Below are 16,119 nucleotides of genomic sequence, written 5' to 3'. Positions count from 1 at the left end.
CTCATGAACGATGTGACGAGAACTACACCTGAAATGACTAGTGGCCTCATCATTTCCAAAACACCGGGAAGGATGACTGAGCAGATGCTGCAGGCAAATTTCTCAGGCTTTTAATTGGCGCCAGGCTTTTGTGCATGCACAATGTCCAAAGTGTAGGTAATTTCAATCTGCCCTCCGGTTGATGTCCGTGTTCTTTGCAGCATGAGTTCAATCCAGAGGTCCCTGAAGGCCGTGCGATCTTCGTGCGGAACACCATCGTAGGCGTTGAACGACTCCATAAAATTGTCTGCGAAATACACAAGCAGGGAGCACAATAATTTATTAGAACGAGGATCCTGTTTTTAAGAATTAAGTTTGCGAGAGAGAGTTGTCACTTCTTTAGTAGCAGATAATCAGTAAATAAGGGTATGCTCAATCCGTTCCTTAACCCGCATCAACAAAAAGAAGATCCCTTTTCGGTTCATTTTCGGTTTGTGAATGTTGAGGCATTTTATTCACGTAAAAATTGACCGAAGACAGTGTCATAGTGGAAATGTGTATTTGAGCGTTTACTTGTTATCATCAAATGGACATAATGAAGTCGTTGCTGACCAAATAGCGTGTATCGTTAGCAATATTTCAAGGTCGCGCTTTTTCGTTTTGACCAGAAGCTAATTTTTTATTGTTAGTTTGGTACCTACTGGCACTGTAAAAATTTATTACTTCCTGGGGACGCACAACCGCGACTGATATCACCAAACTACACCAATTACAAAGACCATCTTTTGTGACAATACTAGCTTATAATATGCCACCCATGCTCTACCCACTTTTAGGAAACTTGATGTCCGTGAAATTTCGTCTTTTTAAAACTACACGTAGCTTACGTGCCACCACGCAGTAGAAAAATTTAAGGGGCCAACCATTCATTAGTTGGCTGATTACCCTGTCAAGGTGCTTCGAATTCATTGGCTGACAATAATTCTGAAAACAAAAAGTCCAATGACATCTCAGCCCTTCTAGTGTTCATTTAGGCATCCCGCCTCACGTTGTCAAAAGGCTGTTTTGTAATCTTCCCAGTTCCGACGCCTTGTTTTGCTATTTGCTTTAACTCTTTGGAATGGCTTCGATCTGCCTCAGACGGGTTGCGCTGCTGCTCCCTCTGGCCACCACGTATAGGACAGTTGATGACGTTGGCGACTTCTGTACTTTTGCTTTTGCTCTGCCTACATTTTTTCGCTTCCGTCATCGAAGGTGTACTGGTGTGGCCGGCCACCTTTTTATTGCTAGTGCAATGAAACGCCTTGTGGTATAGAACCCATAGTACAACAAAACCTTCTCTCCACGCCCTCTCTTCCTAAAACGAATGCGGGTCATGCATTTCGGGGTGGAGTGAACCAGGTTCTCGGTAAAAACAGCAACGCAAATTTATGTACATACTCTTTATCTTCAAAATAAACTGTTATACCCATAACCCACGCTGCACTGAACATGGTCTCTTCCTTAGGTTCGTACCAGCTATGAGCGTGAGTTTTTTAAGCGGTACCGTCATTTCTTAAGTTATCTCAGTACAGCTTCGTGTCGTATTAGTACTGCTGTGCGGAATAGAAGAAACTAAGCCTATATGACTACGTTACACATTTCTTCGTGGCATGTATAAGCTTATAATTTTCTTTAACGCCCATGGTCATACTTCATTTATTCAAATATCGGGCATAAATGACAGCCTCACCATTTTCTGTACCCTGCACTACCCCTGCTGCAACAACCATTGAACAACGAACCTGTTAATTTACTCTGGAAATGCGTTAATTTGATCGGTGGTGGCGCCCAACTCTCAACAGATGGCTCCCCAGCCGCAGCCGAACGGGACCACTAGCAGTGAGGGAGAACAGATTCTTCACTTCTTGAACAGTTCGTCGAATGCGCCTTAGCGAATGCTTTATACAAGCTGTTTGATCGGTTTGAGCCGACTTCCCTCATGACTGCTACCCTAAAAACCCACGTGCACCTCTCAGTAAATTCTGACTACCAGATAGGTGCTCTACAAAAAGCCAATGGAACATGTGAACCTGCAGTTGATGAGTGACTTTCATTGTGGCCAATGGCCTTTAAGGAGCATCGGGAAGTTTTGAAGTGCCTTTATTTTCCAAATCCCTCTGCTTGCTCTCCAGGACCTACAAAGCTCATTTTTAATAATAAAAGTTTACTAGTACTGTTCGCTATTCTTACAGGTGGGAAATGTCGGATCCTAATCTGTTAAAATCACTCTGCTTACGCGGTATAATTATCCCGCAATTGTTTCAGCTAGAATTCATAAGCTAATTATGAAAGTGCCATCTGTATCTATGTCATTGATGCTTGGACGTTTCGCATATTCATCGGCAATATTCTTCCATGGGCTACGTCAATGCAAAAAATTTAATTTGTTTCCTGCGTGTCAATTGATTCTTACACTTCGCGAAATTTGATAGAATCCTTGAACAATACTTACATGCAAAACTTCCCAAACGACTAAAGCTTGAGACACGCTTGATATATATTCAACTTATGAGGCAAGAAGGAAATATTAGGCTTATTTAGAGCAGAAAATTACTGAATAGCTCACAGTTTTTTAATTTAGAAATTGACGTGGGCTTGGTAAAAAACGTGGGAAATGGCGCTGAAGTCAAGCGACATAAACCAAAATTACAAATTGACTAGCTCAAGTTCGTGCATCAGGGTTCCAAGCCCAAGAGTCACCAAAGGTCTCAATAGTTGTAGGGAAGCAGCGGCAACTCATGAACACTAATCTTTCGACGCAATTTGCCGCGAGTGAAGTGGATATGCGACCATTTTTAAATGTATAGATATCTGTATGGAGGGGCCAGCCAAATCGCAGAGGGGCAAGCCTAATTAGCTTGCAACCCGGCAAGCCTAACCTTGGTAAACCTAGGGATGTCCCCGTCATTCATAACACCGTTCCAGAAAAAAAATAATGTTTGGTTTAATATTTACAGCGAATCGCGTCCACTGGCCACCAGAGGGCTCATTAACAGTCTGTTTAGCCGACCACTATTACATTGTATTAAGGGCCCTTTTCCCGTTCCCGGGCGGTGGTCGCTGATCTATCTTCTCTTCTCCATTACCCCTTCCTTTTCCTGCCCCAACCACCTTTGTAGCACTACCTCAACCCATTCTTCTACCCCCTCCCGTTCCCTTTCTCTCCCTGCGATACGTATGTGGTGCAGGCTGGGAACCTCTTTCTCTCTCACAGTCACCTCACCTCACCTCACCTCACCCTACAAACAAAGAAAACAGTGCCACATTGCACATCATGTAGGACTTGAGTTTTGGTTTCGCTATCGATTTCCCACCACTCGTCGGCGAACTGGTCAACCAACGGATCTGGTCGGAGGTTCAGCAAGGCCAAGATGAACCAAGCTGAGGCGAAGCTGAGCAGGGCACGCTAAAAAGAAGTCGCTTGACTTCTGAAAAGCTCTCCTATCATAAGAACCTTGACAGGAAATCAAGAAACCCCAAAAATGAGCCTCAATGCACCTAGAGCGGGGGAAAAATGAGGCCTACAGACGTTAGACACGAGTATTCTGAAGAATCAATCCCGGAATATTAACCAGCAGCTTCAAGGTTCCTTGAATTAGGTCCTTTCCGAGTTTTTCAGTATAGGCGTACTATGCCCATATTGAATTGGGGGCGAAAACTTGATGAATCGATTTACAGTGTCGCGTAGCCAGTATTTGAAACCTATCGTTCGGCAGCCTGAAAATGTATTTGAGTTAGACACACGTATATATCCATTAAAATAATCGATATTTTCACTAGATAGGGTTTATGCTCACCCAGGAAGTCCTCGATCCGATTGAACTTCCACCGAGTCTCGTATTGTCTGTATGCCACGCAGCGAAGTCCAGCTGCAGCAACGCTACTCCTGGTCTCAGCATCCCTCTGCGCTGAATACCCGGATTTGCCACCGCAGCGATACATCCCCGGGAAAAGGTTTCTGGGGTTCTGAAAGCAAGTGCGGGAAAATTGCATCTGCGCCGATTTTTCAAGAGCTCTAAGACAGAGAACGTACTGGTGAAGTGGTATTTGTATCATAATAATGCTAGGGAAAGTGGAAATTCGGCCGAGGTGGGGATGGATGTTCACCTAAAGTGCAATGACTCGAGATAACACTGAAGGAAAAAAAAATCACGCATTTCCACGAAGTGAATCATGACGAGTGGGCGAAGCACTGGGGATCGTTATTACCGTAAATCACCTCTGACATTGCGCACTCACGCATGTAAGTGAGTGACAACGCGTTTGTACAGTATGTACTGCGTGGTAGCTTGTTGTCGGCGTTACCGTTGAGCCGCTGATTCCTGAGCGCTCAACTCCCGGTCCCCTTGGCGTTTTTGCAAATTTCCCGCTTCCCGAGCTCTCGCCTCCGGGGGCAGAAAGAGAACATGTCTGGAACGCGCTTATATACGCATTGGCACCGCAGCGCTCTCTCTCACTCTCTAACCTATTGTGATCCTTCTATTTTGTTCTTGTTAACCTTTTGAACCTTTTGTTCACAGTTGTTTAGATTTACACAGTGCTGTGCGTCTCTCCCTCCCTCCCTCCCTCCCTCCCTCCCTCCCTCCCTCCCTCCCTCCCGTCCCTCCTCTCCCTCTATCTCTCTCTCTCTCTCTCTCTCACCTTTTGTGAACCTTTTATTTCGTTCTTGCTAACCTTTTGTGAACCTTTTGTTCACAGATGTTTCGATTTACAAGGTGCTGTGCCGTGAGCACGGACGCCGGACGGACGGACAAGCCTTGGCCTTAAGGTGCTTCACCCGTAAAACGAGCATCTTCGTCTATCTGTAAGTTGAGAATGTCTTGAGTGCACCCAAACCAAAAAACAAACACAAGGATGCGCACGACTACACACTCAGAGTTGCTAAATTGTGCGAGACTGAAGCTGTTTCGTATGCAAATCAAGGCACAGCAGGATCAGAAACGCACGCAGAGGTCGCTGGCAATGCTGCTAGCAGTCGTGTGTTTTCTTGGGCGGTGCTGGTGATTCTTTCACACTAGTGATGTCGCTTTCGCCGCTTCTGGATCTAGCATGCTGCCGTTCTTATGTGTTTAGTACCTGCATGCACTGTCTGCAATTATGGAGCCGCTGCTCTAACCCGCCACATGCGGGTATTCAGTTGGAGAAACAATTTGCTAGACTTCAGCCTTGAAGGTGTCTGCTAGAGCAGTTGATTGATTGTAGTGTTTAACGCGCCGACGCTAGACAGGCGATGAGGCGCGGCATAGTGGAGGGCTCCGGATACATTTTAACCAGGTGGGAATCTCTGAGGTGCACTGCAATCTCGAGCTCGCGGGAGTTTTTGCTTTTCGCCTCCATCAGAAAAGCGGGCACACCGGCCTGGAATCGAACCCGTGTCTTTGTGCTCAAAACCACAACGCCATAGCCACTGAGCCGGACGGGTTCTGTTAGAGCAGTAACTGAGAAGCAAAACGAGCCAGCCTTTCTAATTCACTACTACAGTAAGTTGGACGAATTAAATCGGCATCAAATCACCTTCTCTGGTGGATTTGACGGTTTAAACCTAGTTAGGTTTCTATCACACGAAGAAAGGAACACAGTGCTGCTGCTTATGATTGCTGGAATGTGTACTTAAACTGATACAGTCGAACACGGATATATCGAACTCCAAGGGGATCGTGAAAGAATTTGATATATCGATAATTCGATATATAAAATAAGCCTATCTGAAGATTATCTGACAACTCCGCACATCACTGAGAGTTTTCTGAAGTCGTGGTAAACGGTAATTTACCGCTTTGACCGTCAAAGCACGGAAAATTCGAACCGCAGCATGATGACCACCGCACTTTAATTATCATTGAAATGTCTTTGAGCTTCGCTTGTTTTTTCTTCTGCATCGTAGAGTTCGCCAAATTGTCTTCAAGAGTACAAACACACACAAATGAGAAAATCAACGCAACGCTGTACACTGTGCCACAACAGAGGCGAATAACGCTGACGTAACCTCGGCTGCAGTAGGCGGTTGGGAATGTTGTCAGGCACTGCATGCCGTTATCTTCACTATCCGAACCGAACACCTCCCCCTTCTGGAGGCGTGCAACGAAGTCGCTTTGCACCCGACACGCTCCGGAATAGCCGGGGCGGGTTGTGCTGCATTTGCCTTTACGTCAACGTTGATGGGTGCATCACCCTCAAAACTACTGCGAGGAATTCCGAACGCCTTTTCAACCAACATCTTTTCAGCAGCCTGCACCCGACGAATTCCCGCCTTCGTTGCTCCGAAATAAATGCCTTGTACAAAACAAACACACAACGCCGCATCGGTTCCCCTGCACGAGCCACGCCACCAAACAGCTCAGTCACAGAAAAAGAGTGCCTCCGGTCAATTTCTTTTGCTCCTTTATGTCCTTTCGCCCCAATCACTATCCGCGTTCTAGCTATCATGGAGCTGCCCCTCGTGCTAGCGTGAAAACAGCTGTTGAAGGCCATCGAAGCGACATAATGCCGCGGACGCCGCCTCTGTCTCACCAAGCCAGGCAGCGCCTGTGATGACTCAACATTATCATCAACTACACCCCATCAGAGGACGCAAACTTTCAGGGGAGCCTTCAGCGCGGAATTCGATATATCGAATTTGCCCGTGATCAGGAGTTCGATACACGCGCACAACAGCCCTATACTTTTGCATGGGATTTTCAAGGGGATGTTTGCACTGTTCGATATATACAATAATTCGATATATCCGTGTTCGATATGTCCGTGTTCAACTGTATTGCACAAGGTGTGAAACGTTTCACAGTGAAGTGGTTTCCTCAGAGTTTTTTAAAATATTTTTCACATTTTAAACAAATGTTTGGATACCCGATTGTTCAGGAATGTCATATGTGGTAATTTCTATACGACTTGAATGGACAGGGTTTCTTCGATAATGACCGGTTAGTTCATGGCAGCTGGCTTTGTAGCTTCGAAAGTTTCGCCTTCCGCACAGTCTTAACAAAGCTCAAAGCTCGAAATGCAAAAAAATGGCTCCATTGTTAAGCTTTGCGTAACAAAAAAAAAAGAGCTTTGAATAGAGCTTCGACTGGGCACTGTAAAGCGGTGCCCAATCGAAGCTCATTCAACTTTTGTCTGGGGCTTGCCACTTCTACATTTCGAAGTCACATGTATGCACGGGAAAGTTTCAGTACTCACGATCATTTGTCTCCACTCTGCCATCCTGTACACAGCATCCCAGACGTCGATGACGTCACCGCCGGTCAGAGCAGCGATAGCGCAGTCCCCTTCCGGCTTCAACAGCCCAGCTACGTTGCGGTACGCCTTTTCTACGTCAGCGATGTAGTGAAAAGTATAAAAAGAGTATATGCGGTCCGAAGGGCCGTAGCGTTGCAGAATGGGTGTGAAGTCGTCGTACTCCACGTCAAACACGTCATATGCTATGCGGCTGTGAGAGAAGTTGGCTTTGGCGTAGTCCACTGCATGACGACTTCTGTATAAAAAAAAAAAAAACAAGAAAGGGACAAAGGAAGCCTAAATTTCAGTGTTTGGTTTTTGTGACACGTCAATATGTCTTTGTTTGTGATAGCCCCACGGATATTCCAGAAAGAAACACATGCTTCGTGTGTACTTGTGTCGCGCCTACGCACGTGCTCTCAACTGCCGCTACCGAGAATCAGGGACTGCGGCATAATGACCTCAACCCATATCGTTCCGCATTTGCGTGTGAGCCATGGGTTTTTAACAACTAGGTCACTCTTTTGCGGTCTGAAATGCTCGTCAGGGCAGACTGCAAACTCATGCAGAAGAACAACTTGTTGGGTAGGCATTTGGGAAGGAGGGTATGAAAATGATTGTTTGATTATAAAAACAGGCAGCTGCGGCCGCTGGACCGCCCAAACGTGGCTGGGCAGACCTTTTGTCATGCACAGCAACGCGTCAGGATGTTATGGGGCGTGACTGATTTGGACACGCAGCATGCGCGCGAACAACTTTCACCGCTTGTACCTTGATGAAGCTCGAGAACAAATAATTCGGAACAATAACAATGGCTGTGCTTCGTTTCGTCAGCATGCAGAAAGCTGAAGCATGGTTCATTTTTCAAGCTGATTTCCAGATCGATCCACATACGTACACCAAAATATGCAAAATCTGCAACCTCCCTAGAGGACGAATACCTGTGGAAATAGTTTTATGTGATCTAAGCTTTCCAAAACAGTAGTTAAAACTTGGGGTAGCTGTACGAATTTTCACATTGCAAAATGTTATTTGTAAAAAAACATGTCTTCAACTTAACACACTGAACAGCATTAGTGGCTTTGGTTTACCTGTCGAATTTGGTACTAATGTACACTAGTGATCATTATCAATGGTGTCTACTAGAGCCTCTGAATGGGTGCTTCAACCGTTGATGTCCGTATATGAAGTGGAATTGGCAACATGGCCTAACATAACGTTCTTTTACTTGAAGCTTTCTGGGAAGAAAAAGAATATAATTTGTGTTAATTCCGTGCGAATTATCTTCCCCTTGAATTAACAGTCTCTTCCATATCAGTTTTTGTGAAGGGTTAACTTATGCGTTGCAAATAGACGGTGCTGGTATGAGCTGTTTACACTGCTGATTTGGGAGAGCTATCCGATTGGAAGGGGAGAGGCTCTTGGGCCTTTAAATACTGGCCAGTTGCACTAAAAGTATTTGCTGCAGTAATAATCGGAAACTTTATATGAAACACATCACACCACACAGCATGTTATTAATTATGGTGATGCTTGATGGCAAGTATTCCCATAGTAGCCTAACTCCTGTCACCATAAACCTGTTTGGTGGACGTGCGTGCCACAGTCGCGAAGTGTATGTAGAATAACAGCGAATCGTTTTTTGTGGTTCTCTAGAAAACTATCCGGTCATGTCGAATCCTTGCTTCACTTTGATAAAGTTATTCCACTTTTTAAGCTTGATGTATATGTACAAATCTTTGAGGAAAAATATGGTGCAAGGTCTACTAGTTGTTGGTTCTCAGTACAAATACTAAACTGATATGAATCATAATAATAACACCCTAAATTCGATAAATGTATAGGTTTAAGGTACCAGTGGAAGATAAATAATGCTTGCCACACTGAAGAACATGAATGGTATCTATAAGTAAAGGCCACTGCAGCCCTGATGATCGCTAATTACCACCTGGTTGTAGGGGTTGTACACTGATGATTATGCTTTCAGATGTATCGAGATACCCGTTTAAACTTGAGGACTAACTTAATGTGTTACAAACGTTAGCCGATTGCTGACCACGGGAGCATATAAAGGAACAGCGTAGGTGCACATACATTCAGAATATACAGTCGAACACGGATATATCGAACTCCAAGGGGATCGCGAAAGAATTCTGTATATCGATAATTGGATATATAAAATACGCCTATCTGAATAATTTCTGACAACTCCGCACATCACTGAGAGTTTTCTAAAGTTGTGGAAAACGGTACTTTACCATTTTGACCCTCAGAGCACGGAAATTGCAAACCGCAGCATGATGACCACCGCACTCTATTTATCATTGAACTGTCTTTGAGATTCGCTTGTTTTTTCTTCTGCCTCGTAAAGTTCGCCAAATTGTCTTCAAGATTACAAACACGCACAACTGAGAAAATCAACGCTGTACACAGTGCTACAACAGAGGCGAATAACGCTGACGTAACCTCGGCTGCGATAGGCGGTTGGGAACGTTGTCAGGCACTGAGTGCCGTTATCTTCTCTATCCGAACTGAACACCTCCCCCATCTGGAGGCGTGCAACGAAGTCGCTTTGCACCCGACACGCTCTGGAATAGCCAAGGCGGGTTGTACTGCATTCGCCTTTACGTCAACGTTGATGCGTACATCGCCCTCAAAGCTACTGCCAGGAATTCCGATGGCCTTTTCAACCAACATCTTTTCAGCAGCCTGCACCCGATGAATCCCCACGTTCGTTGCTTCGAAATGAATGTCTTGGGCAAAACAAACATACAACGCCGCATCGGTCCCCCTGCACGAGCCACCAAACAGCTCAATCACAGAAAAAGAGTGCCTCCGGTCAATTTCTTTTCCTCCTTTATGTCCTTGCGCCCCAACCACTATCCGCGTTCTGGCTATCATGGAGCTGCCCCTCGTGCTCACGTGAAAACAGTTGTTGAAGGCCATAGAAGCGACATAATGCCGCGGACGCCGCCTCTGTCTCACCAGGCAAGGCAGCTCCTATGATGAGTTAACATTATCATCAACTCCACCCCATCAGAGGAAGCAAACTTTTAGGGGTACCTTCGACGCGGAATTCGATATATCGAGTTTGCCCGTGATTAGGAGTTCGATACACGCGCACAACAGCCCTATACTTTTGAACGGGATTTTCAAGGGGATGTTTGCACTGTTCGATATAGACAATATTTCGATATATCCGTGTTCGATATATCCGTGTTCAACTGTATGTAAAAAAACTGCTGATCTGTCTAAAATTTGCCAAAAATGTGCGCATAATGCTTCCTTGGTAGCAGTGGTGGAACTAAACTGAGGCACTGCGCGAACTCATGAGCCATAATACTGGGTAATTAACCTACTCAAAACAATAGATAAGGCTGCAACTGTAACCAAAACTTTCCCAATAATGCCGTCACAGTCGTTATCACCTTACCACCGTTATTACACACTAGCGCCATTCACGAAGGAGCAGGGAGAAAAACCTTGACCGAAGCATCCTCTCCAATGCCTCCTGTGTGACTTATCTCGGAAATCCGGTTTGGTAGGCAGCGCCATGTACCCGCTTGCGTAGCGGCTCTATTTCTGGAGTCGTCGGTGCAGTGAAACCTTTACAGTTGCCTTTACTACTAAATGACGTGTGCGTTCCCTTTCCCGATGACGTTGGCGGGGTCCTCTGCTCGAGTACAAAGAAAACGCTAGAGATTCCCTAGCTTAAAATTGAACTCGGGTTCTCTTCGCAACGAGGCAGGATTCTAACCGATTGCAACACACTGCTACTAGTTAGTTCACCTGTATCCGCCCTGCGGCTTGCGATTGCGTGAAACGCGCTCACAACGCGTAGGATATAAGTACGTTGTGCTGTCGGTGCAGGTATTTATTGGAGGTACGGCAGTCATAGCAGATCACGTTTCTAGGGTGGAACTGTATATGACTGCAATGGCAAGATATTTCTTGCTCGCGAACAAAACCAAGTAGCGGGCACACGCACGTTTCTATAAGAAAAGACTGGGCGGAGATTCCCCTAGATTTATTGAAGGCTCAGCACACCATGGTAAGGCTGATGTTCTTATCTAGTATTATCACCGAGAGTGACGTGCACGAGACATACCATCTGAATCCCAGACGCCACCTTAGGTCCACGGATAGTTAAGACTCGCGTAGTGCTTTGTCACAATGAAGATAAAAAAGAGAACCGAGAAGGCAATGTGATCGACGTGATACTGAGTGGCAGGAGGCCAGTGACTCCATGAGCAGGTTATAAAGTTGTCTTCGTGAATATTTGGAGGCCTTCGTGTGCCTCTGTAACAGAGGCGGCTGCCGCTCGTCTTCGCCGTCTCCCTGTCCTTCCATTAAACCATGGCTTTATTCAAAGATGTGAATTACCGTAAAAACCCGCGTATAATACGAACCCGCGTATAATACGAGGTGTAATTCGGGGACAGCAAAATCAGAAAAAAGTTTGCATCCGCATATAATGCGAGGTAAAGAGCACAGGAAACATTTATTTGCACTGTAGTTACCGTTCAGTTATTGTCAGTTTTCGCTGGCACTGTCTCCCGACTTCCGTTTAGTCATCGTCAGGTTCGCTGCCGCTGTCTCCTGAAGTCGCCTTGTGGGAAATGTCTTCCCAGAGAAAGTGGTCCTCAGTGAGATCAAGGGCGTTTGAAATGCCGCATTTCTTAAAAGTGCGACTGACGAGCTCCTCTGGGATGCTGGCCCACGCATCCGCGATCCAGCCATAAAGCACCGCTGGAGAAACCCGCGTCAGCCATTCGGTAGCGGTCACTTACGGGTCTCTTGACCTCATCCACTCTTGGTAGCAGGACCTGATGCAGTGATTGAAAAACTTGTTGATGGAAGCGTCTAGCGGTTGCAGCTGGGATGTCATTCCTCCTGGCATGACAATAAGTTCGGTGCGGGGTTCGCGCAACAACTTCTACACGGAATCGGCCAGGCGGCAGCGAAATGCGTCCAACACGAGCACTGACGGGAATTCCCAACAGTGCTCCAGGCCGCCGACACCACACAGACTTTATCCTGTCAAGCACCAGTTGCTTTCTCCACCCACAAATGCTGCCTTCGGTGCTGCCGAACTGCCGCCCTGCGTCGCAATTCCTGATGGTCTCGGCACATAAAATAACTTTTCTTTTAATTGCAGCCGAATACTGTTTTCGTGCACCCGACATCGTGATAGACTTGCGGTGAACGTGCCGAGATCTTTCGCGTGGTCAAAACAATCAAAATGGCGCCGGCTGAGCGAAGCAGCAGCCAGCTTACGCCACCGCAAGGTGGCGCACCCTCCGCTGAAACCGAAAGTGCAAATTTTCTGCTGAAAACTTTGGGATCCATATATAATACGAGGCACAAATTTCACATAGTAAAATTAAAAAAAAAAAAACCTCGTATTATACGCGGGTTTTTACGGTACTCTTTCTTGTTACTTAGCAAAGGCTGCTTTTTAAAGGCGAAAACCTTGATTAGGCTTAATAAACGCGAAAGTTAGTCTGCTTTACCTTTGCCACCCGAATCAGCCGGCAAAGTCTCTAAACAGGAAGTCCTAAATGCGTTACCAAAAGCGCAAAGACCCCATTATCCTAGTGCAGCTACTGAATGGTACCGAAGAGCCCGCCGCTATGACCGAAAAGAAACAAAGAAAACACATTTGTGATTGTGGAGAATATGAAGCCGGGTCCCAAAGCCGCAGCCTATCTTGTTAACCACTGCTCTATCTTGACACTCTGCCAGAATGGAAGTAGAATCAACGTTATGCTTGCCCATTTTTTGTTAGCAGTTTACATTAGAGAGGTGAGGCTTAAAATGTGTGCTCATTGCGCTCACACGCTTTCTCCTCAGGCATGGCAAACAGTTAAGCTACATTTCGAGCGTCGGATTCGTGAACTGAGTGCGAGTACATAAGGCATGAAATGTCATGCGTACAGAATGACTACTTGCTAATTGGATTGCTTATAATTACTCACAGCGACTAAGGTACCTATGATATACCTCATATTTACAGGGCTTGCCAGATACACGGGACATTCGATTTGGAGATGAATGAGGAGGATTCGGTGCTTGAATATGCAGAGGAACCAAAATTTTGCGGGATGACCCTTTAACGGGAATAGAAAAAGCAGTAATAGCCCAACGTATTCAAATGCAATATAAACAATGTATAAAAGTACCCCATGAATGTTACCTGTCCAGGGCCACGATGCGAGAGGAATCGGGATGTGAGATGGACAGCAGCTTCTCTTTGGTGAAGTTTCCCGGACCGCAGCCTATGTCAACGTACTGATGCCGGCACATGTTGTTACAGAGCGCCGTGCATATCGGTTCGCGAAGTTGAATACTTCTGAGCGCGCTTAGGTTTTCCTTGTAGATGTATGACTTGAGCCCTTCGTAGGCGTCTTCGTCCATGTGCCAGCTGTCCTTGAGGGTCAATAGACTGTTGTCAAGTTGGATCAAATGCGGTGTGCACATATTGGTTGTCGCAACGGGTGGCTGCCAAAAGATTAGATAAAGGAAAGAAAAGAAAAAAAGAAAAAGAAAGTTAGAAAGCTGTAAAAAGTTGTTGTTTGTGTTCTATAAAACACGAAAACATATGTTGTAGTGCCCACGCGTAAGACAAAAGTTTTATATGTCCAGTTAAGATTGTTTCACTTTTTTTGGCACTGGCGCACACAGACGCAAAGGAGGTGGGCTCGGGTGCCGTCCTCGTCCTAAACCCCAACGACTGCAAAAATGTAACCGCTTATGCTAGCCATGGTCTGGCATCACCAGACACTACAGAACGTCTGAAAAATATTGCCGTGACATGACAGGCGCAATTTTTAAATTTCTCCCGCTCGTATAAGGCAGGAGAATACAGGTGGTTGCAGACCATTATGCGCTTTGCTGACTCAACAATTAGGGATCACCTTTGCCATGTAGCGCGATGTAGCTTGCGCTCGGAGGAATTGAATGTCACAATTACAATGGAACCCCGCTAATACGTCCCCCAGACATACGACAACCCGATTCTTACGACGGATCACCACGGTCCCGGCAAACTTCCCATAGAAACAATGCATTAAAAACCCCGATGATGTGACGCTCGGGAGCACGCGGTCCGCTTCACACGAAGGACCCTGGCGCGGATAAACCGGCGTTTTCCCCATATTTCACACCGCTTCGCCGCTCGTTCCGACCTTCTTTATCATGAACCAACGTTTGGCGCTGCTTGATGTGCAAAGGTCAGCAGGCGGGCCAGACCCCTTGCTGAACAGACGCAAGCAAGCAGGCGGGTACTCGTGAGCGGGAGTTAACCCGCGACGGCCCCACGCGGTAACAATACGCCAAGGCGCCAACCGCGAGAAGTCTAAGTACACGTGGCTGGAGGACCATGAATTTGAAGCTTCCGTCGAGCCGCCGACGAACGCGAAAACACATACGACGCAACCACACGGCGATGAACGAACAGCCGCTTTCCAAGTTTCTTCGTTTCACAACGCTCTCTGTCTCAAATCACGCTCGTCCACTGCAAGGGTGGAGGCACGTACGAGTTGGCACCGCCATTGTGGGTCACTCGCTGGCCGCCACGGCAAGTCACTGTACCAACTGCAGTAAGACCTTGCTATAATCTTTGCCGCTACACGGTTTATTCGCGAAGTTTGAATCATCCTATCTATTTCGCGTGGCTGGGTTTTGTGGGAAAAGAAAACAGCTATGTATTGTGCACTTTGACCCAATAGCGACGAATGTCGTTTTTTTTTTCATCGCCGCCTTGCACTATTATTCGTTTCGCATGTCCTTGGCAGTTTCACACTCGCCTTTTCTCCTCTCTATATGCTTGACCACGACCACGTCGGCCTTATCTTGCGCGCGCGCAAGGCGCGGGACTGGTGGGCTAGCTGGACGCCATGGCGAGGAGGGAGGCAGATCATGTTTTTTTTTTAAACTTGGGATTTCAGTTAGATGTTCGGCTCGGCAACACGTCAAGGATGGCGGACGCTTACCTGCGACGCCTGTTTTTCGTGCAGATGATCGCCTGGGTGTGTTTCGCACCAGCCTCCTGCACGGAGCCTCACGGTACCGACGGAGGCCTGGTCCGGCTGCACCCACGGCCACTACGCCAAACGGACTTGCCGCTACCGCCCTTCACGGATATTCACTCGGATGATGCGCAATGCACCGCCAAACCGCCACCTGATCTGCCCCTCTTCGCCCCCTTCCGGATGTCACGTGCCAACCACGTCACCGATTCAACGCCGACACCTCACCGCCCAGATAAAAGCACGAACATCACTCATGGTCACACCAGTGGGCTCGGCAACAAGGATGGCGGACGCTTACCCGCGACGCCTGTTTTTCGTGCAGGTAACTAACCGTTACTCCATATTCGCCTAACCAACACGGTACTATGCATTGATAGTGTGGCCGAGCCCACGGTATTTGCCTTGTGTCAATACAGCCACTGTTTTCTAAATTTGCTGCTTCTTTCCGGCGATACAGAAGAAAATCCAGGTCCTACTACACGTTCCGCTTCCAATGAAACTCCTGGTGATATCTTGGCCGCTCTCGATGAAATTAGATTAAATCAAGACTCGCTTATGAAAGAAATGAAAGGCATCCAAACTACACTGTCCCAGAATGTTAAAACGTTTGACGATATTAACCAACGGCTTGCTAAAATAGAAAAAGAATGTGCCGCCGTAGGCACACTTCAGGCAGACGTCGAGGTCATTCGTTCAGTTGCTGTCAAAACTTCCGAACAAATATCGGAACTAACCTGCAGTCTTGACGATTCAAACGATCGCGCCCGGCGAAACAACCTTATATTCTATGGACACACTGATTCGGAACGCGAAAACTGGGCCCAGTCCGAGGAACTAATCATAAATCACTGCA

At 46.6% G+C, this 16,119-nt stretch overlaps 1 protein-coding gene across 4 annotated transcripts in view; it reads right to left on the bottom strand.

The window, feature by feature from the left end:
- Positions 1 to 88: 88 nt before the first annotated feature.
- The window catches only part of LOC144140856 (juvenile hormone acid O-methyltransferase-like), a 54,522-nt gene continuing 38,491 nt past the window's right edge, over positions 89 to 16,119 (bottom strand). The window contains exons 1-6 of one of the 4 annotated variants that reach the window (XM_077672366.1): positions 15,228 to 15,422; positions 15,042 to 15,122; positions 13,430 to 13,734; positions 7,195 to 7,489; positions 3,819 to 3,987; positions 89 to 286 (exon numbers count right to left, since the gene is read on the bottom strand). In XM_077672366.1, the coding sequence (XP_077528492.1) occupies positions 111 to 286; positions 3,819 to 3,987; positions 7,195 to 7,489; positions 13,430 to 13,713 (924 nt within the window). In that variant the 5' untranslated portion in view covers positions 13,714 to 13,734; positions 15,042 to 15,122; positions 15,228 to 15,422 and the 3' untranslated portion in view covers positions 89 to 110. Of the gene's footprint in view, positions 287 to 3,818; positions 3,988 to 7,194; positions 7,490 to 13,429; positions 13,735 to 15,041; positions 15,123 to 15,227; positions 15,423 to 16,000; position 16,119 lie in introns of those variants that run through there. The other 3 variants (XM_077672368.1, XM_077672365.1, XM_077672367.1) reach the window with 3 other exon arrangements.

Source organism: Haemaphysalis longicornis, unplaced genomic scaffold (assembly GCF_048455015.1).
Source record: "Haemaphysalis longicornis isolate Haplotype H1 unplaced genomic scaffold, Haemaphysalis longicornis Haplotype H1 scaffold_52, whole genome shotgun sequence".
In the NCBI taxonomy this organism is placed as follows: domain Eukaryota; kingdom Metazoa; phylum Arthropoda; class Arachnida; order Ixodida; family Ixodidae; genus Haemaphysalis; species Haemaphysalis longicornis.
This window is presented reverse-complemented; position numbering and strand designations above follow the sequence as displayed.